Genomic DNA, 25962 nt, shown 5'->3' on the forward strand with positions numbered 1-25962 from the left:
ACGATGTGTGCACAAATCCCAGTGGGATGCAAGTCAAACAACAACAACAACCACAAGACATACTCTTTGGTTTTTTCGGTAAAGTCACGTAGGTAAAAAATAAATTAAATCACGACGTTTCGGAGGCAACACAAGCTTCCGAAACGTCGTGATTAAATTTTTTTTTGTTCACCTCCGTGACTTTACCGAAAAAACAAAGTGTATGGACCCTTGCAGTCACGAAAACTTCAAATCTAGAAGAAGAAAAAAACCACAAGACAACTTAGATTAAATTTCGATTTAAATCTTTCGTGACTGCAGGGATTCATCTTCTTGGTTCTTTCGGTAAAGTCACGTAGAAAGGAAATAATAAAATAAAATAAAACATAATAAAATAAAATTCTCACGACGTTTCGGCCACAACGCAAGCAGCCGTCCTCAGGTGAAGAACAGGGCTATCGGAAAGACGCTGTCTTTCCGTCGTGAGAATTTTATTTTATTATGTTTTATTTGTATTATTTTATTATTTCCCTTCTGTGTGACTTTACCGAAAGAACCAAGACAACTTAGATGAAGACCATCAGTCTAACTCCGTACTACAACGCTTGACCGCAACTTCGCCACTCTGGTCAGCGGGCGGCGGCATCGGGAGGACAATGAGCTCGGACGTGGGAGCATAGAAGTACATGACAACCACTCCGCTTTGCTGCACCGCTGCCACCTGTCACTTCACACACGTGGAGAAGGAAGGGGGCGGGCACAGCGCCGGCTCATTTGCATAAACATAGTAGTCCTCGGCGCTCGCCTGGAGGTCACCCCGCCTGTCGTGACACATTATAGTCGTCCAGCGCATTCGCCTGAAGGACCCCGCACCACGACAGTGCTTGCTGTGCAGCGTGTACGTTGAACTTCTTTCGCGCCGTACGTAGCCAAACGTGCTAAATCGGAGGCGCAGTGGCGATGGTTGGGGGTTAGAGGTGAGGGTTCACGGTGGGGTCCGAGTGTGCTGCTGCTGCTGCTGCTCTCGCTCCACATCTGCGAAGCTCATCCCAATCCACGTGGGTTATGTAGTCGCCCACGGCGTTCGCCTGAAGAACTCCTCCAATGCAATGCTTACAAATCTAAATACGCCTTTAAAAAAAAATCCCAATCAATATAAAGAAAATCGCAATCAATACAGCGGTTGAACTTAAAATTATTTTCAACTACATTTTTTTTGGTAAATATAAATTTTTAAAACCAAAGTGCACCCTTACCGGCTAATTTGCATATTATAATCTGAGTCATCCACCGCGCTCGCGCCTGAAGGACCCCGGGGCGTGCCCGAAATCAACGTTAGTAGTCCGGCGCGTTCGCCTGAAGGACCCACCCAATTCATTTAAAAAAGAAAATAATAATTAAATAATAAAATATATCGTACAAATACAATAATGAAAATAAAATAATACGAACAAAATAGGATTAAAATCATACGAATAAAAATCATACAAACAAAACAATGTAAATAATCAAATATACAATAACGAAAATAAAACAATAAAAACGAAACAACAGAAAATACAATTACGAAAATAAAACAATAACAACAAAACAACAGAAAATACAATGACGAAAATAACACTACCAAAAACAAAACAATACAAAATACAACCATAAAAATAAAATAATAAAAATTAAATAAAAATAATAATAATCAGTCACGTAAGGACCTCTCAAGCCACGCCCACCTCCATCACCCGCAGCACGCGGCCTCCGCCACCTTCCCCCCGTCCACGCGCGCGTCTCAAGTGGTCGACCAACATCCGATCGATCGATCAATCGATCGACTCAGCCGGCGGTGGACGATGCTGGGAGACGCGGGCGATGTGCTCGAGGGGCTGTGCAAGGGCGCCGTGCCCGCGGGGCTGCTGCTCCTGCTGCTGCCCGCAGCCGCGCTGCTGCTGTCGCGGGCAGCTCCGGCCCAAGCGGCCCACGAGTTCCCGGCCATGCGGGCCGCGCAGTTCGACATCCACGGGCAGCAGCACGGTGCGGGGAGGGGGGGCAGTGGGGGGGGGGGGGGCAGGGTGGGGGGCAGGGAGGGGGGCAGGGGGGCAGGGAGGATGGGGGTGGAGTGATAGCCGGATGGGCAGAGACAATCACAGTGAGTGGCAGCGTCAAATCAAAGTGGGTGGTGGTGGCGGGCAGCAGCACGGGGTAGGGTGGGTAGCAGGGAGGGGGGGCAGGGAGGGGGGGGCAGGGTGGGGGGCAGGGTGGGGGGCAGGGAGGCAGGGAGGGAGGGCAGGGGAGATGGGGGGGGGGTGACAGCCCGGTGGGCAGAGGCAATCACAGTGAGGGGCAGCGTCAAATCAAAGTGGGTGGTGGTGGCGGGCAGCAGCACGGGGTAGGGGGGGGCAGGGAGGCGGTGGCAGGGAGGGGGGGCAGGGAGGGGAGGCAGGGAGGGGGGGCAGGGAGGGGGGGCAGGGAGGGGGGGCAGTGGGGGGGGGGCAGTGGGGGGGGCAGGGAGGGGGGGCAGTGGGGGGGGGGCATTGGGGGGGGGGGGCAGGGGGGGGGCAGGGAGGCAGGGAGGGGGGGCAAGAGAGATTGGGGGGGGGGAGTGACAGCCGGGTGGGCAGAGGCAATCACAGTGAGTGGCAGCATCAAATCAGTGGGTGGTGGTGGCGGGCAGCAACACTGTGGGGGGCAGTGACAAAGAAAGGGGGTGGGGGGGGGGCAGCGCAGTTGGGGACGACAAAGAGCGCTTTGCCGGGGGGGGGGGGGGCGAGCTGGGGTGGGGGGCAGCGTGTAAGGACTGTAAAGAGTGGGGGGGGGGGGGGCACGGGTTAGCACGGTGGGCTACGTACGGTGCGAAAGAAGTTCAACATAGACATGCTGGACAGAGCGAAGAGGCGGGGGGACCAGCAGGGAGGGCAGCAGTTGATGGGAGACGTCACGCGGACACGTGGAGTGGTGGTGGGTGGCGGGGCAGGGAGGGAACAGCAAGGTGGTGGTGGGTGGGGGGGGCAGAGAGGGAACAGCAAGGTGGTGGTGGTGGGTGGGGGGGCAGAGAGGGAACAGCAAGGTGGTGGTGGTGGGTGGGGGGCAGAGAGGGAACAGCAAGGTGGTGGTGGTGGGTGGGGGGCAGAGAGGGAACAGCAAGGTGGTGGTGGTGGGTGGGGGGCAGAGAGGGAACAGCAAGGTGGTGGTGGTGGGTGGGGGGGCAGAGAGGGGGCAGCAAGGTGGTGGTGGTGGGTGGGGGGGCAGGGAGGGAACAGCAAGGTGGTGGTGGTGGGTGGGGGGCAGGGAGGGAACAGCAAGGTGGTGGTGGGTGGGGGGCAGAGAGGGAACAGCAAGGTGGTGGTGGTGGGTGGGGGGGCAGGGAGGGAACAGCAAGGTGGTGGTGGTGGGTGGGGGGGCAGGGAGGGAACAGCAAGGTGATGGTGGTGGTGGGTGGGGGGCAGAGAGGGAACAGCAAGGTGGTGGTGGTGGGTGGGGGGGCAGAGAGGGAACAGCAAGGTGGTGGTGGTGGGTGGGGGGCAGAGAGGGAACAGCAAGGTGGTGGTGGGTGGGGGGCAGGGAGGGAACAGCAAGGTGGTGGTGGGTGGGGGGGCAGAGAGGGGGCAGCAAGGTGGTGGTGGTGGGTGGGGGGCAGAGAGGGAACAGCAAGGTGGTGGTGGGTGGGGGGCAGGGAGGGAACAGCAAGGTGGTGGTGGGTGGGGGGGCAGAGAGGGGGCAGCAAGGTGGTGGTGGTGGGTGGGGGGGGCAGAGAGGGAACAGCAAGGTGGTGGTGGGTGGGGGGCAGAGAGGGAACAGCAAGGTGGTGGTGGGTGGGGGGCAGGGAGGGAACAGCAAGGTGGTGGTGGGTGGGGGGGCAGAGAGGGAACAGCAAGGTGGTGGTGGGTGGGGGGCAGAGAGGGAACAGCAAGGTGGTGGTGGGTGGGTGGGGGGGCAGAGAGAGAACAGCAAGGTGGTGGTGGTGGGTGGGGGGCAGAGAGGGAACAGCAAGGTGATGGTGGTGGTGGGTGGGGGGGCAGAGAGGGCACAGCAAGGTGGTGGTGGTGGGTGGGGGGCAGAGAGGGAACAGCAAGGTGGTGGTGGGTGGGGGGCAGAGAGAGAGAACAGCAAGGTGGTGGTGGGTGGGGGGGCAGGGAGGGAACAGCAAGGTGGTGGTGGGTGGGGGGCAGAGAGAGAACAGCAAGGTGGTGGTGGGTGGGGGGCAGAGAGGGAACAGCAAGGTGGTGGTGGGTGGGGGGCAGAGAGAGAACAGCAAGGTGGTGGTGGTGGTGGGTGGGGGGGCAGAGAGGGCACAGCAAGGTGGTTGTGGGTGGGGGGGCAGAGAGGGCACAGCAAAGTGGTGGTGGGTGGGGGGGCAGAGAGAGAACAGCAAGGTGGTGGGTGGGGGGGGGGCAGAGAGGGGGCAGCAAGGTGGTGGTGGGTGGGGGGGCAGAGAGGGAACAGCAAGGTGGTGGTGGGTGGGGGGGCAGAGAGGGAACAGCAAGGTGGTGGTGGTGGTGGGTGGGGGGGGAGCAGAGAGGGGGCAGCAAGGTGGTGGTGGGTGGGGGGCAGAGAGGGAACAGCAAGATGGTGGTGGTGGGTGGGGGGCAGAGAGGACAGCAAGGTGGTGGTGGTGGTGGGTGGGGGGGCAGAGAGGGGGCAGCAAGGTGGTGGTTGTGGGTGGGGGGGCAGAGAGGGCACAGCAAGGTGGTGGTGGGTGGGGGGCAGGGAGGGAACAGCAAGGTGGTGGTGGGTGGGGGGGAGCAGAGAGGGGGCAGCAAGGTGGTGGTGGGTGGGGGGCAGAGAGGACAGCAAGGTGGTGGTGGTGGTGGGTGGGGGGGCAGAGAGGGGGCAGCAAGGTGGTGGTTGTGGGTGGGGGGGGCAGAGAGGGCACAGCAAGGTGGTGGTGGGTGGGGGGCAGGGAGGGAACAGCAAGGTGGTGGTGGGTGGGGGGGGCAGAGAGGGGGCAGCAAGGTGGTGGTGGGTGGGGGGGCAGAGAGGGAACAGCAAGGTGGTGGTGGGTGGGGGGGAGCAGAGAGGGGGCAGCAAGGTGGTGGTGGGTGGGGGGCAGAGAGGACAGCAAGGTGGTGGTGGTGGTGGGTGGGGGGGCAGAGAGGGGGCAGCAAGGTGGTGGTGGGTGGGGCAGCAAAGGCCACAGCTTTCGTGGTCTTGAAACAGCAGCAGTAGCAGCAGCAGGGGGACACTGACAGCCAAGGTGGTGATGGTTGAGAGTAAGATAGCAGCCAGCCAGGGATGATGGTTGGGGCATGGGGGGGGGGGGGGGACAGGAGACGAGGAATCCCGCATCAGGAACAGGAAATAAGGGTGGGCGGGGGGCGGTGCAGATGAAAGGAATTGCAGTGGGGGGGGTGGAGATTGGGGGGCAGATTTGGGGGTTGCATCCGAGAGACAAAAATAGGCAGACGTGGTCGGGGAACAAACACAAATCAGAGAGACAGCACAGCGTGACGAGTAGAACTTGGGCAGGACACGCCGGGATGGTGGTGGTGGTGGTGATGATGGTGGTGGTGATGATGATGATGATGGTGGTGGTGGTGATGATGGTGGTGGTGGTGATGATGATGATGGTGATGATGATGGTGGTAGTGGTGGTGGTGATGATGATGATGGTGGTGGTGGTGATGATGATGGTGGTGGTGGTGATGATTATGATGGTGATGATGATGATGGTGGTGGTGATGATGATGATGATGGTGGTGATGATGATGATGGTGGTGATGATGGTGGTGGTGATGATGATGGTGGTGATGATGATGATGATGGTGGTGATGATGGTGGTGATGGTGGTTAATGACAGCCAAAGCAGAGAACACGTTCCGGAGGGCACGTCCACCGCGGAGATGGAGCGGTGACATCGGTGAATTGGCAGGGGCGAGGTCGCGACGGCGTTGGGAGGGGGCATTCATCCAGCAGTGGATGGACCATGGCCGATGATGAGAATGGGGGGAGGGGAGGGGAGGCATTGGCGGAGAGACCAGGGTTCTCGTTCAGCTAGGAGCTACCCGTGGCTGAACTCTGGAAAATATCCCTTTGAGAGATTTAAACCCTTAGGGGAGGGGGGGGAGACGCATGGACACGTGACACAGCAGAAGGGGGGGCAGCAGGGAGACAGGATAGAGCCTCGTGGTGCAGCTGTGGTAGTGGGATAGGGGGAGATAGGGGGAGACACTGGGAGATGAGAGGGAGAGACGCCTGTGGAGATACTGGGAGACAGGAGGGCAATAGACACGAGAGAAGATGGCGATATGTAGAGGACAATAGAGGGCACGTGTGTGTTGATGTCTTAGTGTGTGTAGTGTGTGTGTAATGTGTGTGTAATGTGTAGTGTGTGTAATGTGTGTGTAATGTGTGTGTAATGTGTAGTGTGTGTGTTGATGTCTTAGTGTGTGTAGTGTGTGTGTATAATGTGTATGTAATGTGTAGTGTGTGTGTGGTGTGTGTAATGTGTGGTGTGTGTGTGTAATGTGTAGTGTGTGTGTAATGTGTGGTGTGTGTGTGGTGTGTGTGTGTAATGTGTAGTGTGTGTGTAGTGTGTGTAATGTGTAGTGTGTGTGTAGTGTGTGTGTGTAATGTGTAGTGTGTGTGTGTGTAATGTGTAGTGTGTGTGTAGTGTGTGTAATGTGTAGTGTGTGTGTAGTGTGTGTGTGTAATGTGTAGTGTGTGTGTGTAATGTGTAGTGTGTGTGTGGTGTGTGTGTGTAATGTGTAGTGTGTGTGTAATGTGTAGTGTGTGTGTGTAATGTGTGTGTGTAATGTGTAGTGTGTGTGTGTAGTGTGTGTGTAATTTATAGTGTGTGTGTGTAATGTGTAATGTATGTGTGTAGTGTGTGTGTGTAATGTGTAGTGTGTGTGTGTAATGTCTAGTGTGTGTGTGTAGTGTGTGTAGTGTGTGTGTAGTGTGTGTAATGTCTAGTGTGTGTGTAGTGTGTGTAATGTCTAGTGTGTGTGTGTAGTGTGTGTGTAGTGTGTGTAATGTGTAGTGTGTGTGTAATGTGTAGTGTGTGTAATGTGTAGTGTGTGTAATGTGTAGTGTATGTGTGTAGTGTGTGTGTAATGTGTAGTGTGTGTGTGTAATGTCTTAGTGTGTGTGTGTGTAATGTCTTAGTGTGTGTGTGTAATGTCTAGTGTGTGTGTGTAATGTCTAGTGTGGGTATAATGTATGTGGGTAGCGGTGGCGCAATGGTTAGCGCGCTGCACTCTGAACCTGGCTCTCCGAGTTGCCACGGCTAACGTCTGCCGCACTGACCAGCGTGGTGAAGTACGGTCATCTTCTTGGTTCTTTCGGTAAAGTCACGTAGTTTTATTTCACGTATGTTTTATTTTTATTATTTTATTACTTCCCTTCTACGTGACTTTACCGAAAGAACCAAGAAGATGAATCCCTGCAGTCATGAAAGCTTTAAATCGAGAAGTACGGTCAGTCAACCCCTTTGACAGACACGGCTTTGTCAGGCCTTCATCCAGCAGTGGATTTAAACGGGACTATCCACATTGTTACTTTCACGCCGTATCATTATTATTATTATACACTGAGTATTTACTTCTTAGAGTGGCTACGTACGTGTAAACAGCGCCACTGGGGAGACAAAGGCGGCCAGGCACGGTGCTGGCCACCCGCTCCATATGTGCCGTCTTGGCTTTAATAGGTGCTCGCTAACAGCACTTGCCCCAGCAGTTTGTTAAAGGCTTACACATGGGGTATCTGTCGTCATAATGTGTGTGTATCCTATATTATGCGTGTTATTTTTGTGTCTTTATAATGTCTCTGTGTGCATCTTATTCTTGATGTACTCGTTCCTGCAGTGTGTGCCTGTTATAGTATGTTTATCTCTAAGAGTGATTTTGTATGTGTGGCGTACATGTGTGTTTTGTCTTTGCGTGCGTGCGTGCACGTATATGTGGTCGACTCAAACGAGTACCTGGTGCGGCCGTGTAAACATCGCGGCCCGGCGCGGCGCTGGCCACGCGACCCCCGTCGTGTACCCTGCCCGGCCTTCGTAGGGCTCGACCCGCAAACAGCACTTGCCCTCCCCCGACGGTGCGTCGAGGCTGCACGGGGTGACCTTTGTCTCTCTGGCCGCGCAGGCTCGCGGAACGCCATCGTGAACGCGGAGGCGCGCTCGGGCGACGCCGACGGACTGTCCCGCCGCTGCGTACTGCTGCGCCTCTCGGAGCTGTCGCTGCACACGCTGCGCCACGCGCTAGCGCAGGCCGCGGCCGCCATCGTCATCTTGCTGCCGCCCGACCTCGGCAGCCTCCCCGGCGATGCGCTCGAGGTGCCCGCTAGCTCGCCCACCAGCTCGCCAGTTCGCCCGCCAGCTCGCTCGCCCGCCCGCTCGCCCGCCCGCCCACCAGTTCGCCCGCCAGTTCGCCCGCCAGCTCACCCGCCAGCTCACCCGCCAGTTCACCCACTTGCTCGCTCGCCCGTTCACTTGCTTACCCACTCACTTTACTCGCGCGCTCACTCACGTACTCACCCACTCGCCCGCCCGCCCGCCAGAGGTCGCAAACGGGTTTTGATTCTTTACCCGTACCCGGCCGCACCAGGGTCGCAAACGGGTACCCGTACCCGTACCCTACCCCCGTACCCGGCCGGGTACGGGTATCGGGTACCTGATTGCGACCTCTGGGATGAAGCCATGTTGCAGGTGCGAGTGGGTTGAATCTAGGAACTTGAATTGTGGGAAGAGACAAGACGTTGGGAAATGAGTGACAAACAGTTACTCACCAGTGACTCACGGCCTACCCGTACCCGGCCGCACCAGGGTCGCAAACGGGTAACCGTACCCGGCCGGGTACGGGTAGCCGGGTATCGGGTAGGGTACGGGTATCGGGTACCCGGTTGCAACCTCTGCCACCCGCCAGCTCGCCCGCCAGCTCAGCCGCCAGCTCGCTCGCTCACCCGCTCGCTCACCCGTTCACTTGCTTACCCTCTCACTGACTCACACGCTGCCTCACGTACTTGCCCGTTCACTCGCTTACTCACCCACTCACCCGCTAGCTCAACCGCTCACTCAGCTGTTCATTTTCTCAGCCACACACTCACCCGCTCACCCGCTTACTCAACCGTTAGCACGCTTACTCACTCGCTCACTCAGCAGCTCACTCAACCGCTCACCCTCTCGCTCATTTACTCAACCGCTCCACTCATTTTCTACCTATCCACTCGTCCATCCGTCTACCGGCAGGCGAATGCCCATCGCTGAACCGCAGTCACCTTATACCACACCGGGGCGATGTTTGCTGCTGTGTACAATCCCGATGAGGTAATTTGCGCTGTAAATTTTCAAATTTGGCACATCTAGACCACGATGCCGGTGGCACGCAATGGTCTGCTCTTGCAAATGACGCCACGGCATCTTGAACATCCACTGTGAGTGACACGGACGGCGCGTGGTATTGTTATCACGGGCTAATACACACACCGCAATGATGATAATAACCAGGGCGGCCGCTAGATGCGAACCAGGGCGGCCGCTAGATTCGAACCGCGAACCTCTGCAAAGAGCGGCGAACGCGCCACCGTTGGGCTGCCGCGGCACCTCCCAAGTGGGGGATCTGCGTGCGTGCGTGTGCGTGTGCGTGTGCGTGTGCGTGTGCGTGTGCGTGTGTGCGTGCGTGTGTGCGTGTGTGTGCGTGCGTGTGTGTGTGTGCGTGTGTGTGTGCGCGTGCGTGCGTGTGTGCGTGTGCATGTGTGCGTGCGTGTGCGCGTGCGTGTGTGGTGTGTGTTGAACTTCTTTTACAGCGTACGTAGCCAACCGTGCTAATCGGAGAGTGCGTGTGCGCTCTCTCTCATTCTCTCTCGAGAGAGAAAGAGACATCTCGTTACGCGGAAGAGCGCAAAACAAATCCAAATTAATTGGCTCGCCCCCCTCGCCCGCCCCCCCTCCCCCGCGTGGCACAGCGGCTGCGGGAGGTGGAGCCGGAGCTGCTGACGATGGAGACGGCGGTGCCGGTGTACCTGGCGCAGGAGGACGAGGAGCTGCTCTCCATCCACGAGCAGCTGCACGCCGCCTCCACCGCCCTGCAGCACGCCTCCGCCGCGCAGGGTACGCGCCAGGCTAGGTGCATGCATGCTGGGGGTACGCGCCGGGCTAGGTGCATGCACGCTGGGGCTACGCACCAGGCTAGGTGCATGCACGCCAGAGGTTGCAAACGGGTTTTGATTCCTTACCCGTACCCGGCCGCACCAGGGTCGCAAACTGGTACCCGTACCCGGCCGGGTACGAGTAGCCGGGTATCGGGTAGGGTACGGGTATCGGGTACCCGGTTGCGACCTCTGATGCATGCTGGGGGTACGCGCCAGGCTAGGTGCACGCACTCAAGGGGGTGCACGCGCTGGGGGCACGCGCCGGGCTTGTGCACACGCGCGGGGTGCCCGCACTCGGGGTATGTGCCAGGCTAGGTGCACACCCAAAATCAAGCGTTCGTCAATTAGTATTCTTCTGCTAGGTTATTGAGGGAAACCGCACTGTGTCCCATGACTTCTTATCTGAAGGCCTCCACCAAGGTTTCACAGTCGGGTGTGCTGCTTTCTATGTAGATTCCAAATGAGTGATTGAAAATGTTAAAATCTTAATCGATAACCTCGCCGATTCAACCAATCACCGAACCACTCTCCGACTCACACCAGCCTCTATGGCACGTGAGGAAGTGGCATTGTCAGCACCATACCTGATGTTTTCACTCTACCACGTACTCATTTAAGGCTGAGTCATCGTAAGGGTGGCCCAGGATTGGTTCATTGTCTATGAGCAGGAATCGAACTCGTAATGCAGTCCGCTAACCACTGCACTACCACTCCCCACACACACAAAGACAAGATAAAGGTCCCCCGTATAGCCTTAACAGACTGTTGGGGCAAGTGCTGTTGACGAGGGGTGGGTGGCCAGCACCACGCCCGGCCGCCTTTGTCTCCCCAGGGACGATGCTAACACACCGCACCAGTTACTCATTTGAGGCTACCGAGGTGAGGCCCAGGACCAGTTCAGATAATCGTCACTGATGTTGGCCGTGAGCTGGAATTGAACTCGGGCCGCCGGGCTTGTAGCGCAGCGCGCTAACGACTGCACTACCACTCCCCACACACTCCTAACCCTTCTCTCCCCGTGTGCCCCCTCCCCGTGTAGTCATGCTGAGCACGGCGACAGCCAACGGCTTCCAGATGGTGGCAAGCGGAGGCCAAAGCAAGGCCCTGCCGGACTGGTCAATCGCCAGCATCGAGGTGCCCGATTAAGACGCCATATTGCCGCCCCCCCCCCCCCAAAACAAACCACAGTGGTGGTGGTGGTGGTGATGATAGTGCTGGTGGTGACGGTGCTGGTGGTGGTTTTGCTGATGGTTGGCGGTGCTGGTGGTGGAGGTGGTTTTGCTGCTGGTTGAGGTGGTGGTGGATGGTGACAGCGGTGATGACTGCGGGTGGTGGATCTCGTGCTGGTTATGGCGACAGCGGTGGTGATGCTGCCGATGCTGGTGATGGTGGAATTGGTGCTGCTGCTGACGTCAGTGGTTGTGGTGGTTGTGGCGGTGATTGTGGTGGTTGTGGCGGTGGTTGTGGTGCAGGGCCGGCTGCCTGGTCTGGGGGGGGACGATTTGCCGACCATCGTGATTGTGGCTCATTACGACTCGCTGGGACTCGCTCCGGTCAGTGTCGCCGCACCTCTTCATGTGTCTCACCGCACCCCACGTCAGTTTGATCACAAGGAAAGGAACAGAATATTCAAATATTGTTTAAAAAAAATTCTGTTGAAATAACGAACATTTTTCCCATTGTGCTTCGATCACGAAATAGAGAAATGTCCATTTGGAACGAGCGGGATGGCTACGGTCATTCTTGTAACAGAGCTGCTGAGGCACAATGGGGCATCACTAGCTGAAATAATATAAAGTCTGAGAGAAGGGACACTGAAGATGACATTTACGGAATTTCTTCTGAAATCCGCGTGCGTGTGTGTGTGTGTGTAAACACTGCTCGACGACCCCGAGAGATCTGTGTGTCGATTCGGTGGCAAATATCTGAGCTGGTGCTTGGCCTCCGGTAGCTTTACTTGGCCTTAAGTGAGCACCTGCTGCAGTGTGTATGAAACATCGGCACTGCGGAGTTGCTGGCCACACAACCCCCGTCGTGCCGGCCTTAATAGCTGCGGCTCGCTTGAAGCGCTTGCCCCAACATTTTGTTAAAGTCTACGGGATGGGAGGGGGACGGGCGGGGGTAACATTTGTCTTTGTGTGCAGTGGCTGTCGTTTGGCGCGGACTCCAACGGGAGCGGAGTGGCGGCGCTGCTGGAGTTGGCGCGTCTCTTCTCCAAGCTCTACACACACAAGCGCACGCACGCCGCGTGGGTTCACGCACGCACGCACGGGGCCCACAGTCATGTACACAGATGACAAAGATCCCACGTATAGCCTCGACACAATGCTGGGGCAAGTGCTGTTAGCGAGCACCTATGAAGGCTGGCGCGGTACACGAGGGGGTGGGTGGCCAGCACCACGCCCGGCCGCCTTTGTCTCTTCCAGGGATGATGAGGACAAACCTCACCAAGTACTATTTTAAGGCCGAGTCCACCTAGGAGAGGCCCAGGAATGGTTCAGATATTTCACAGTTATGTAGGTCGTGAATGAGAATCGATCTTGGGTTGCTGGGTTTGTAGCGCAGTGTGCTCACCACTTCTCCACCGCTCCACCCAGACAGACACGCACAGATGCACACGCGCACCCACCCACTACTCTTCCTTTCAGCGTAGCCACTCGCTTCACATTGAAGGTTGTCGCCCCAACCCATGCCTCCAGGTACAACCTCCTGTTCTTCCTGTCGGGCGGCGGGAAGTTTGGATACCAGGGAACCAAGCGCTGGCTGGAGGACAACCTGGACCACACAGGTAAGATGATCGTTGCCGGTGTTAGCCACGAGCGGGAATCGAACTCGGGTGGCTGGGGTTCGTGGCGCAGCGCGCTAACCACTGCGTTGCCGCTGCTCGCTTATGTAGTGACATAAGAAGGGAGGGGCTGCTGGGGGCTCTGGGACCCTGGGCGGGCCAGGCGCTTAAGCCGCTTGGCGCCACCAACGGGGGGGGCTGTGTGTGCTCTGTGGGATATCTGGGGGCGCACACGGCCCCACCCCTCGTTGGGGACTAGGCTTAAAAGGGGAGCTCCCTGGACGATCAGGGCCAGTCGTAGCTCAAGACCCAAGACCCACGACCAGCCATCTGAGGACCCTGGGATGCTGTGAGAACGAGTGGTGGGACTCTGGAACTCCCGACTCTACGACCTTGTGAGGGCGAGTTCCAGAGCGTAGCCAGAGTAGTGTATCTCGGCTGTGTACCTAGGCTGTGTACCTGGGAGTTGTTACAGAGTATCAGGACTGTTGGACTGTTGGAGTGTTGGATTGTAATAAAGAAGTTACCTCTACAAGTGTCTCCGGAACCCGTTAAACTTATGACAGAGAGGACGGCCGTGGATAATCCAAACATGAGACCATTTTCCGTGGATCTCTGTGCCAAAAACGATCGACCAATCGATGCGCGTGCATTGATAACAATTTCCTGCGCCCGCCCAGCAGAAGATTCGGGCCACTAAGTGGATGACAGCGGAGCCACGCCAATCGACATCAATCAAACTCCGCCCGACTGTTGAAAAGATATTGCAACTACTTTACTGACGCGCCAATCGCATGGATTTCGAATTAACCGGAGCGCATATTTGTTCGGTTTAAGCACGTGACTTGGAATAAACATTTCCAAGAATAACAATGTGTAACTTTTAGATGATCAATTTGGACTTAAGGAAAAATCAATGAGTTATTATTTCATGGCAAAATCTTCGGTGTGCGATTAATCCGCAGATCGGATAAACTGTACGCGGATAATCGAGATTCTACTGTGGCTGAATTGATAGTTCAATAAAATTATGAGTTTAACACATAGGCTTTTGCGACCAATATTATCCATTTTAGAGGTTTTTTTGGGGTTAACTTGCGTAAATATAAATGTATCGTAAACCCACCACATTTACAATTCTAATAAGTCTTGTGGGTTTACTCTCCGACACACCGGTGTGCTGAATTAGCAACGAATTGGCACGTTTTGTTTACGTGTCGGGCAGCGGCAGGTTTAAACGACGTATTACGCGATCTAACCTCAAAAAAACCTCTCGTGTACGATCAAATGATCGATTGGGGGGCAGCGACTGCGTGTGGCCATCGGCCGCGGTGACCGGCTGACCCGTCCGTGTCGGCGCAGATGCGAGCTGGCTGCAGGACAGCGTGGCGTTCGTGCTGTGCCTCGACACGCTGGGCAGCGGCGACAGCCTGCACCTGCACGTGTCGAAGCCCCCCAAGGAGGGCACCCCCCCCTACGCCTTCCTCAAGGAACTCGAATACGTGAGGCCCCTTCACTCGCTCGCTCTCCCGTCTTGTCTCGCTCGCTCGCTCGCTCTCGTCTGTCTGTCCGTCTCGCACGCTGCTCGCTCCTCAGCTTGTTCACTCGCACCCGGGGGTGTGTTTCGCTCGCCCGCCCACTGGCTCGTTCTAGCTTGTTCGCATGCTCATGCTCCGTCTGGGTCGCTCGCTTACTCGCTGTCTGGCTCGTTCGCTCACACTTCGTCTGGCTCGCCCACGCTCCGCCTGGCTCAGCCGCTCACACTTCGTCTGGCTCGCGAACGCTTCGTCTGGCTCGCGAACGCTTCGTCTGGCTCGGCCGCTCACTCGCTCTCCGTCTGGCCCGCTCGCTCACTTGCTGGCCTCACTCTGTCGATCGCTTCCCTTCCTTGAGGGGCTGGAATGCGTGAGCCCATCCACACCCCGTCGCCGTCTGACTCTTCCACACACTCGGTCCGTCCCTTCCCCCTCCGTACCTTTGTGTCTCTCTGTCACTGTGTACTTATTGCTTTTTGTGTGCCCGTGTCTCTCCCATGACCTGTTGTTGTCCCTATATTCTCATGCCTCTTTGTGTCCCCGTATACCTCGTGTCTCCGTGTCCGCACGTCTACGTGTGTACCCGTGTCTTTCTAAATGGCCGCGTCTCTTTTGCGCCCCCCCCCATCGCCCGTTGTCGTCTTTGCGTTGTCTTCCTGTGTCCCCAGCTTCATGTCGCATGTGGCTACGCGTACACCTGCGCGAGTGTGTGTGTGTGTGCGCGCGCGTGAGCGAGTGAGTTGGCACGGCGGCTGGGGGGGGGGGGGAGGCACAGGTGGCGGTCATCTCGGTCATTTCACCCACAACACCCCAGTCTGCCCCGTGACCTGCCGACGTGGCCTCCTGTCGCACCGAGCGACGCCGCGCCGTGACGTCACCGCCGCGCGGTGACGAACCGCGCTTGTTGCCGCCGTGCGGCGTGTGCGTGCCGCAGGTGGCGGCGAGCCAGCACCCGTCGCTGCGCTTCTCCATGCTGCACAAGAAGATCAACCTGGCGGAGGAGACGCTGGCGTGGGAGCACGAGCGCTTCGGCATCCGCCGCCTGCCCGCGTTCACGGCCTCGCGCCTCGACACGCACCGCCGGCCCGAGCGCGCCACCATCGCCGACGTCGGGTGCGGCGGCGGGGAGTGGGGGACGATGGGGGGTGTGGGGAAGGGGCGGGGAGGGGCTAGGTACGGGCCTCCGCACGGCACGCTTGCACGCCCGGCAGCGTGCTTGCGCGAAATCGCGCCCGCGTGCATTTTCTGCGCGGCACATGCCGCGCGTGCAAGACAGACGAAGGTCCCCCGTGTAGCCTGAACAGACTGTTGGGGCAAGTGCTGTTTAGCGAGGAGCACCTATGAAGGCCGGGATGGCACACGTGGGGGTGGGTTGCCCACACCACGCCTGGCCGCCTTTGCAGGTACTCATTTCAGGCTGAGTCGACCTAGTGGAGGCCCAGGAATGGTTCGGATAATGCTCACTGGCGTTGGCCGTGAGCGGGAATCGAACTCGGGTCGCCGGGTTCGTAGTGTCGGCACGCTTACCAATGCATTACCGCTCCACACACACACACGCTCGTCCTGAAACCCATCGCACGCTTGCTAGCATGCTCACACGAGCAAACTCGCACCAACATGGACGCGCAACGCAGACGTACTCGTAGACGGAGGTAAGTTATGGGCTTCCGCCAGGGTTTATTAAAGCTTATCAATATTACACAGCAGGGTACACAACTCCCAGGGACTAGGGGTCCTACTCTGAGTCTGGGTCCCTGCCGGCTAGCTCCGGTCTCTCTCGTGTCGGATCCTGGACTCTGCCGACTCCACCGACCGGAGATAGAGCACCTCTACGGCTACCACCGGCTTCTCCCCAGACTCACTATTTGATCCCTCTCTCTACCCCTGGTTTCCTCTCCACCCTGCTTACTCTACCCGTTCCCACAGTGACCCCGCTTACGTCACGGGGTATCCCTTAAGTACCCCAGGAGACGTGACGTCATGTGCACTGAACGGCACACCTGACGTCACGTCCCCATTTTACTCCTCTACACAGACGCCGGGACGCGCGGAATGTTGACCACGCGCGGGTGTGTCCCACTCGTGTGCTGGTGCAGGTCCCAGGTGGACATCACGAAGCTGAGTCGGAACGTGAAGATCCTGGGCGAGGCGCTGGCGCGGTACATCTACAACCTCACGGGGAAGGTGAGAGGGGACGCTGGCCGCACGTGATCAATCACTTGCCAATTGTGGGGTTTGGAAACCATTCTTCAATGTCGCCCCCTTCCTGAGAGTTGGGCTTTCCCGGTTCATAAAAAAACCGTTCTTTTTGATAGATGCGTGTCCATCTTGCTGTTGCCTGCGTCTTATCGCCGTGTCGCCTGTCCTCTGTGTCTCATCCCAGGGCACGACAGGAGAGTTTGAGGTGTTCTCAGAGCAACTGGTAAGTGGGACAAACGGTTTTGACAACCCCTCCCGTGCGTGCCCCCTCCGGCCTGTCGGCCTACCCCTTTACCCTTGCACCCCTACTCCGCTGACATCGCTGCACCCCCGCCACCCCACTACGCCTGTCACACCACTACGCCTGCCCCCACACCCCGTACCAGAGGTCGCAAACGGGTTTTGATTCCTTACCCGTACCCGGCCGCACCAGGGTCGCAAACGGGTACCCGTACCCGTACCCTACCCGTACCCGGCCGGGTACGGGTAGGGTACGGGTATCGGGTAGGGTATGGGTATCGGGTACCCGGTTGCGACCTCTGCCCCGTACCCTGCACCCCTGCCACCCCACTAACCCTGTAACCCTACTGTCCCCCCCCCAACCACCCCCACCCACCAGCGCCTGCAGGAGGAGCAGATGGGCGCCATGGTGGACTGGCTGGCGTCGCAGCCGCGCGCCGCTCCGCTCGTGGGGCCGGACCACGCGCTCGTGACGACACTCGAGCACCACATGGGGCGCTACCTCAAGGATGTCCGCACGCACAACGTGCGCGCCGACAAGAGGTAGCCAGGCGCTCGGTTGCCAGGCGCTCGGTTGCCAGGTGCTCGGTTGCCAGGCGCTCGGTTGCCAGGCGCCCGGTTGCCAGGCGCCCGGTTGCCAAGCGCTCGGTTGCCAGGCGCCCAGTTGTCAAACGCCCGGTTGCCAGGCGCCCGGTTGCCAGGCGCCCGGTTGCCAGGCGCCCGGTTGCCAGGCGCCCGGTTGCCAGGCGCTCGGTTGCCAGGCGCCCGGTTGCCAGGCGCCCGGTTGCCAGGCGCCCGGTTGCCAGGCGCCCGGTTGCCAGGCGCCCGGTTGCCAGGCGCCCGGTTGCCAGGCGCCTGGTTGCCAGGCGAGGCAGCGCCAGACACGCGCAACGTGCGCGCACGCAAGAGGTGCCACGGTGCATCAGAATCGGCAATCGGAACAAACGATGGTTATGGGCATTTTAGTCATTATCTCGACGATTTAATCTTTGTTTATACTGGAGGAATCCGATGAGCCATGAAGCTCTTTTCACAGATGTTCAGTGGGGGCACGGGGGTCAGAAAGTTACAACAACAAACAATGCGAAAAAACACGATAGGAGTGCAAAGTCTAGGAGAGGTAAATAAATCGCAAGGCAAAAAAAAAATCGACCTTGATTTTAGCAGGTAAGGGGCCCGCTGGCCACGAATGATAGCTCAACGAAGTGGCTTATCGCGTGGAAATGTGTAGCAGCCGACAGTAGGCGAAGAGTCTCGGCGAGGCTTCGCTGGTTGAATAACGTCCAGAGCTGACGCTTTAGAGTCCTCGCCAAGATGGCGAAAAAGGCGCAAAGGTGCAACCCCGCAGTGGCTTGGCTAACGCAGAGGTCGCAACCGGGTACCCGATACCCGTACCCTACCCGATACCCGTACCCTACCCGATACCCGTACCCTACCCGATACCCGGTTACACGTACCCGGCTAGGTACGGGTAGCCGTTTGCAACCCTGGTGCGGCCGGGTACGGGTACGGGTAGACCGTGAGTCACTGGTGAGCAACCGTTTGTCACTCATTTCCCAACGTCTTGTCTCTTCTCACAATTCAAGTTCCTAGAATCAACCCACCCGCGCCTGCAACATGGCTTCATCCCAGAGGTCGCAATCAGGTACCCGTACCTTACCCATACCCGGGCGAGTAGGGTACGGGTACGGCCAGGTATGGGTACCCGTTTGCGACCCTGGTGCGGCCGGGTATGGGTAAGGAATCAAAACCCGTTTGCGACCTCTGGGCTAACGGCATCGCTGGCGGGAGGGCCCTCAGCAAAGACGGAGCCATAGAGAGGCCCCGCTGGAGTGTATTTGGCCTACTCTTGCACGCTGGCCAAGATATCTTGAACGGGGGTGGGAGTGTACCCACATTATACAGGGTGCTTCCAAAAATGTCAACACTTATATGGGATAATACACTGCAACATGATAACAAATGTATGTTAATAGCTTCAAAAAGTCGAAGAGTCTCCACTTCCTCGCCATCATTGTCAACGCGTGCCCGGAGGCAATTTTCTTGTGGTATCGTTGCAAATTCTCAGAAGTGTTAACATTTTTTAGAAGCACCCTGTAATATACACCACCGCACGTGACCAGCCGATCAACTAACTGGCGTACTCATGAATACTGCTGGTTGGACAGAGGCCGTCAGGGATTTAATAAAGCAACAAGATTCAAGTTCAAGTTCATGTATTCGGTATAGCCCTGTGAGCCATTCGGCTATTGAATCGGGTGCAACCGCAACAAACAAAAAACAAAAACATGAACAAAAAACATCTTAAAGTGAATATGTGACTGAGTGCAAACAGAAAATCCAAGAAAAAAAAGACAGCAAAATATTGCAGAAAAAAACACCGCACACCAACGCTGTGTGCAAAAATCCCAGTGGGATGCAAGTCAAACAACCAACAACAACCACAAGATAACTTAGATTAAGGCCATCAGTCTAACTCTGTACTACAACAAACAAACATGGCTAAACCAATACACTTTTCGAAATCACCAAAATAAATCCATGAAACCAATGAAACAGTGATCATAGGAACTGTGACGGAATTTTCACAATAAATGGCATAAACAACATGTACTACCAAAACCCTGCAGCCATAGCTGGCTGCAAGATTGAACTCTCAGTAAAAGTGGAGTAGAATTTGTCGGGCCCTGCGGGGTTGATGATTATGTGCTGAGCTGACCTTTGAACTCCTACAACGCTCCGCTGACCCGGTGTTGTAACAATGTGTTACAGAGAACCAGAGTTCCTCTTTTACGATCAGCTGAAGCAGACGATGAATGCCTATCGGTGAGTAACCTGCTACCATCATCATAATCATCCTCAACGTCGTCATAATTTGCGTAATTGTAATTTAACAAGGCCCGGCATCGCCGCCGTCATTAATAGGGCCATCGACAATATCATTGCCGTTGTCATCTTCGCGATGAACGTCAGCTGGAAAGACACACAGCAGCTTCACTCCCTGCTGCGAAAACTTGGCGGGGACTTTTTGAAATGAGTCCTGAGACTCTGTGAGGCTTTTCTGAGTAAACTAGCGTAGCCATTAAATTTCGATTTAAAGCTTTCGTGACTGCAGGGATTCATCTTCTTGGTTCTTTCGGTAATGTCACGTAGAAGGGAAATAATAAAATAATAAAAACAAAACAATAAAATACAATTATCACGACGTTTCGGCCACAACGCAAGCAGCCGTCCTCAGGTGAAGAACAGGTCTGTCGGAAAGACAGTGTCTGAATTTGCAACAATACCACAAGAAATCATTCAGACGCTGTCTTTCCGACAGACCTGTTCTTCACCTGAGGACGGCTGCTTGCGTTGTGGCCGAAACGTCGTGATAATTGTATTTTATTATGTTTTATTTTTATTATTTTATTATTTCCCTTCTACGTGACATTTTCCGAAAGAACCAAGAAGATAGCGTAGCCATGATAATAACAACTCCCACGTGGGCTCCCCGGTAGAGCCTAGCGAGGCAGGATTTCCCCCCCCCTAAAATGTTGTGGGTTATGGATCAACACCACAGCGATGACAAACATGACCATTGGATTGTTTCTTTTTAAGTGGCCAATGTGTGAGGGGAGCTGTGGGGGGAGCGGGAGTGTAGCAGTGAGCGCGCTGCACTACGAACCGGGCAACACGGGTTCGATTCCCGCTCATGGCCAACACCAGTGACGATTTTCTGAACCGGTCCTGGGCCTCCCCTAGGTCGAATCGGCCTTTGTATCCCACTAGGGAGACAAAGGCGGCCGGGCGTGTAGCTGGCCACCACTCCCTCGTGTGCCGTGCCGGCCTTCATAGGTGTTCACTAACAGCACTTGCCCCAACAGTCTGTGAAAGACTATACGGGGGATCTTTGTATTTGGGGGAAGGGGCGACAGCACACACTGCACTGCAGACCTGGCAACTATAGAGTTGGATTGCTGGGCCCTTGCTCAAAGTTGATTCGGCCTTAAGTTACTAACTGGTATTCGGTGTTCAATAACGTCGGCACAGCATTTCGACCAAGAGCCTGTATGGCTATATGGGGGATATTTGTCCTCTGTATGTCTAGCAAATGTATCATCTCTAAATTGTGTACGAGACTTGTTGTGTGTCCGTGCGTATGTATGTAACTGGTGAATCTGCCAGTCATCTCAGTCAACCCATGGCACCTGGGTCTGTCCTGTGACCTCCTGTCAGCGAGCCTTCGACACTTCACGTGGCCTCAAAGTGCACCTGGCCTGGCACAGGCGCCGTGGTGTTGTCACCGTCACTTAGTGGCGAATGGCGGTTGTGTTGATATTGGTGTGTAACTTTGTGTGTGTCTGTAGATATGTTTGCATATGTGTATATATCAGTGGTTGCCTTAACAGTCTATAGGTGCCATGTGATGGGGATTTTTTTGTGTGTGTGTGTCCGTCTGGCAGAGTGAAGCCTGCAATTTTTGACCTGATCTTGGCAGTTGGGATTGCGGCCTACCTGGGCGCGGTGTACCTGGCTATACAGGTGAGAAGTGGGTAATTTTAATTGGGGAGTATGGTCATTAAAGGTGCAGCCGTTTCTTGGTTTTGCGCTTATCCACGTAAAAAACGGGATTTACATGAAGACACTTGAATGTGATCAAATTGCATGTTAAAACATTGCCCAGGGACTACATCTCATCGTATATTGGAAGCTAAGCTGGTGTTTGAGCCCGCATAGTGCTTGGATGGGCGATCATCATCGTGCCTATGGAACAGGCCTTGTAGGCTGCTGCGGTCCTTGTGTCTTGGATGGCAGTGCAGCATAACCAATTGTTGTACCGTACATCTACGCTCTCACGTCTGTGCTGCTCTGTTTACCAACCCGCACTGACCAGGATAGCAAAGTCCAGTCAAATATCCGCCACAAAAATCCACTTGGTTTGGTGCGGACGCTCTCATCCAGCAGTGGATTGACACACGGGCTGTACATGTCTATGTCTGGACATCTGTAAAAAAAAGAGCTTTAATAGCTCATCGAATTCCTCCATACTCTTTGGTTCTTTCGGTAAAGTCACGTAGGTAGAAAAATAATAGATCACGACGTTTCAATCGCAACACAAGCAATCGTCATCAGGTGGGACAACCACAGCAAGAAAAAACTGCTCCAGTATGGTAAAAAAAAATGTATTTTCACGCAAGTTAACGGGTTACTTTTCCTCTTCGCAGAACTTCGGGCTGCTGTACGAGACCATGCGAAGACTCAACGCTAAGCCAAAGCTGCAGTGAGCAGCAGCAATCACACACACATCCCCGCACACATACACACATCCCCGCACACATACACAGAGACAATACCCAATATAGGCACACAGACTGTTTGGGGCAAGTGCTGTTAGCGAGCACCTATGAAGGCCGGCACGGCACACGAAGGGGCTGGGTGGCCAACACCACTCCCGGCCGCCTTTGTCTCCCCAGTGGTGATCTTTACACACCACACCGGGTACTCATTTGAGGCTGAGTCGACCTAGTGGAGGCCCGTGTCCGGTTCGGTAAATTGTCACTACTGCTCGCTAGCACCAGGCACACACGCACGAACGCGCACGCACGTACTTGCAGACGCAGAAGGCGAGGGTGAAGTGGGGGGGCACACAGAGCCTCCCCCACCTACCAGAGGTCGCAAACGGGTTTTGATTCCTTACCCGTACCCGGCCGCACCAGGGTCGCAAACGGGAACCCGTACTCGTACCCGGCCGGGTACGGGTAGGGTACGGGTAGCGGGTACCTGATTGCGACCTCTGGGATGAAGCCATGTTGCAGGCGCGGGTGGGTTGATTCTAGGAACTTGAATTGTGAAAAGAGACAAGACGTTGGGAAATGAGTGACAAACAGTTACTCACCAGTGACTCACGGTCTACCCGTACCCGGCCGCACCAGGGTCGCAAACGGGTACCCGTACGGGTAGCCGGGTGTAGGGTACGGGTATCGGGTACCCGGTTGCGACCTCTGCCACCTACCCACCCACCCGCACGTTCCGTTTGCGAGTTGCAAGCGGGTGATCGGAGGATGGCGTGAGTGATGCGGAAGCCAGAACTGTGGACTCTTGCCGTGACGCATTCGTATCCATTCTCGCGATGAACGTGTCAACTGGAGAATGCATTTTTATTTAACTTGCACTTCGAGATTGAGTCGCGTGATCTACGTCCAGCAGAGGGGAGGGGGGTCTGCATTGCGCCACAATGTTAAACATGTTTTTATCATATCCTCCAGATTATAAGATCCACTTTCCCCCACTGCATTTTCAAGCAAGGGTTGCATTCTATAGCCCAGTATGTGCGTGGTGTGAGACCGGATTAGTTTAACTTGTTTGGCACTCACCGCCACATGTTTGGAATGCGTCACTTCCTTTCCGGAGAATCTCACAATCCGGAGAATACGGTAATAATAGTTATAGTAATAATAATAATATATTATTGAATTGAGTCATGACCCCGAATCGTCACATATCCAAAATGGCGAGGTCGTGGTGGGGGGGAGGGGGTGGGTTGGTGAACGGATTGGTCAATTCTAGATTTGAAGCTTTCGTGACTGCAAGGATTCATATTCTTAGGTTTTTTCGGTAAAGTCACGTAGGTAAAAAATTAAAATTTAAATTAATAAAAGTTAAATTTAAATAAAATTAAAATCACGACGCTTCGGAGGCAACACAAGCTTCCGTCTTCAGGTGGAACCGTCACAGCACGATTGCTGCATCAAGTAAGAGAAATTGCTGCATCAATGGTTACGTCCAGACATGGGGGTTACTTATATTTGTGATTGCGTCATTGATAAGAAATTGCCAGCACAGTGTTATCGTCATTTGGGCTACCATTGCCGCTGTGCCCGCAATTACAACTGTGACAACCCAGGCGTGGCTTTTGTCCAAGGTGTTTAAGTCCAAGCCGTCTCGCACTCCGCTGGCCGATTGGAACAACGCGAGCCAATGTCGTGTGGTCGTCACCCGTGCGTGCGTGCACATGCTGTCTAGTAGCACTGCAGCTGAATTGTAAAACAAAAAAACGAGGGTTGCCGCGATATGGAGAATCGACTATCTGTCACGCAATGTAAGATCCACGATAATCGTATCAGTGTGGCTTGCAAAATACCGTCACGTGATTATCCTCGCTAATTTTTATTGTTCGCAATGCTTTATTTCCTGACGAAATATGCAAACTTTTTAAAGGTCTAAAAAATAAATCGTCGCTCTTTCCCCGTTCAATTGGTGCCAATTGGTGCCGGAGTAATTGACAGCATGTCGGTCATGTGGCATCAACTCTAAATGACTGCGGGCGGGGGGAGATTTTAGGCAGCAGCAAGGCTTACGTTGAGCTAACTGCAGTCGAAATAACTCTTGAGCAATCTTTACTCGTACTTGAAACACACCGGGGCACGATAAAAAGACGGTGACAATCTGAAATGGAATTACAAACTCGAGGGAATATCTGCTCGTCGCGACGATCGGCAGATCGTAGGAACGGGCGTCGTTCTCGTGGAAAAAGATATCGCGGCAAAAACCCTCCTGCAAACCGAACACTGCATGCACTGTTACGCGTCGGGCAACGGTGTCACGGCGCTGCAGGGACGCGCCCTGGGGGCCAAGTGACAATGCGTTCGGCTCATCGATCGATCGAAATCGAAATGCGACGTTCGCGGAAAACGCGTCGAAGCCGCTCGCGCGACAATCGATTATCCGCGACAAGCGACGACGTGGCCCGCGTTTTATTACGCTTACGGTAACAGGGGGAGCGAACAAAACTACAAAACGAATCGAACAACGCAGAGGCGAATGTTAAAACTTGACTGCGGGAAAAACGTGCGGTGGGTTTTCTGGGTGTTGCCCCCCCCCCGCGCGTTGTTCGACTTCGCATCCCGATGTTTCGCTGCAACGTCGCTTGGGGAGCCTCTTCACATCCGGAGACCTGCTCTCGGCACAAGCGCGAAAAACCTCGACGGCACCTGCAGAAAATAATTGGTTCGTTCAATCGAAAATTCCGCCGCTCGCGAATATCTTTGACAATTCCGTCGAATCGCCGGGCACGGATCCAACCGTTTTACGTGTCTAGGCTTTACAGCGAAATGATCGCTGGGTTCTCAAATCGAAGAGGACTTTGCGAGCTTCTCTCCGCACCACCCCCCCTCTCCTCCCTGGGCTTTCTCCTTCATCAACTCCCGTCGGTTTACTGCCGCCAAAATAAACGAGCGCTGTAAAGCGCGCGCACCGGTTTGATAGCGCTGAACGTCGCGAGCAAAGGCGTTGATTAATCGAGGGGGTGGTCTAAGGTTTTGCATGGTGTGTTTTTTATTAAATCTGTGATCGGTGATGAAGCCCCCCCCCTTCCCCGCGAGGCGGAGCGTGATATGAGACTTGTGCGAAGGGGTCGAATCTGCGGAGCTTAAATTGAGTGGTGGCGGGGTCGCTCCCTCGGGGTTGAGTGTTTTGTCTTCGGCTCAAAATGTGAACAATTTAAAAGATTTGCTAAAGATGGTGATACAAGTCCATGTGTGTGTGTGGTGTGGTTCCTTTTTAAATCTTTTATATTAAGTTCACTTGCTTGCTTGCTTAGGACCGTGCAAATCTTTCGGTCGTTTTTTAACCCACTTCCCGTGATCCAATCGAGCTGCAATTTCCACACAGACTCGTTGTGCGTGACAATTAATGTTCGTGAAAATTTTTTTCCAAAATTTTACACTTTTTAGGACAAAAATATTACATTTAATTACCAATTGCTTAATGCTGCCATGCAATCATCTGACCCATAGGTGGCAGCCATCTCAAGCCAGAGGACGAGAGGACTCTAGCCGCCACGCATATAAAGGATTTATAGTGAAAAACTTAGTTTTTACGGGTTATACTTGTTAGTCGGCTGGTCATGAAGCCCGTCTTGGTATCTTTTGTTTGGGTCATACTTTTTCCTCCAATCCCCGTAGTGGTACGTCAAGTGTCATTGAAATGAGATGGCCGCAGAGATTTTCCAAAGAATTGATCACGAAACGTCATTCAAGGGCCATTTTAATATTTTGCACAGTAGGGGAGATTCTTGGACACTGTGATATGAGATTGTCACAATGACAGGGTTATTGCAAACACTGCGGCGGTGTTTGTCAAGCTGCCCATTGGAGCCAAGGA

General features: G+C 55.1%; 2 protein-coding genes and 1 long non-coding RNA gene across 3 annotated transcripts in view; 2 read left to right on the top strand and 1 right to left on the bottom strand.

Moving 5' to 3' along the window:
* The window catches only part of LOC133361514 (uncharacterized), a 29013-nt gene extending 3681 nt beyond the window's left edge, over positions 1–25332 (top strand). The window contains exon 2 of the long non-coding RNA XR_009757384.1: positions 23521–25332. This is a non-coding gene — a long non-coding RNA (uncharacterized LOC133361514). The remainder of the gene's footprint in view (positions 1–23520) is intronic.
* The window catches only part of SNRPA1 (small nuclear ribonucleoprotein polypeptide A'), an 840838-nt gene that overhangs the window by 477542 nt on the left and 337334 nt on the right, over positions 1–25962 (bottom strand). The window lies entirely within an intron of this gene.
* Positions 1709–25332, top strand: LOC133349603 (BOS complex subunit NCLN-like). Its single transcript, XM_061563208.1, has 15 exons — positions 1709–2004; positions 8055–8245; positions 9874–10018; positions 11099–11193; positions 11532–11612; positions 12204–12307; positions 12759–12847; positions 14207–14346; positions 15314–15492; positions 16476–16563; positions 16763–16801; positions 17198–17361; positions 19591–19644; positions 21264–21342; positions 22026–25332. The coding sequence occupies exons 1-15, from the start codon at positions 1824–1826 to the stop codon at positions 22083–22085; spliced, it is 1689 nt and encodes a 562-aa protein (XP_061419192.1). The 5' UTR covers positions 1709–1823; the 3' UTR covers positions 22086–25332.

Source organism: Lethenteron reissneri, chromosome 1 (genome assembly GCF_015708825.2).
Source record: "Lethenteron reissneri isolate LAM-NWPU_2019-01 chromosome 1, ASM1570882v1, whole genome shotgun sequence".
NCBI classification, from domain to species: Eukaryota; Metazoa; Chordata; class Hyperoartia; order Petromyzontiformes; family Petromyzontidae; genus Lethenteron; species Lethenteron reissneri.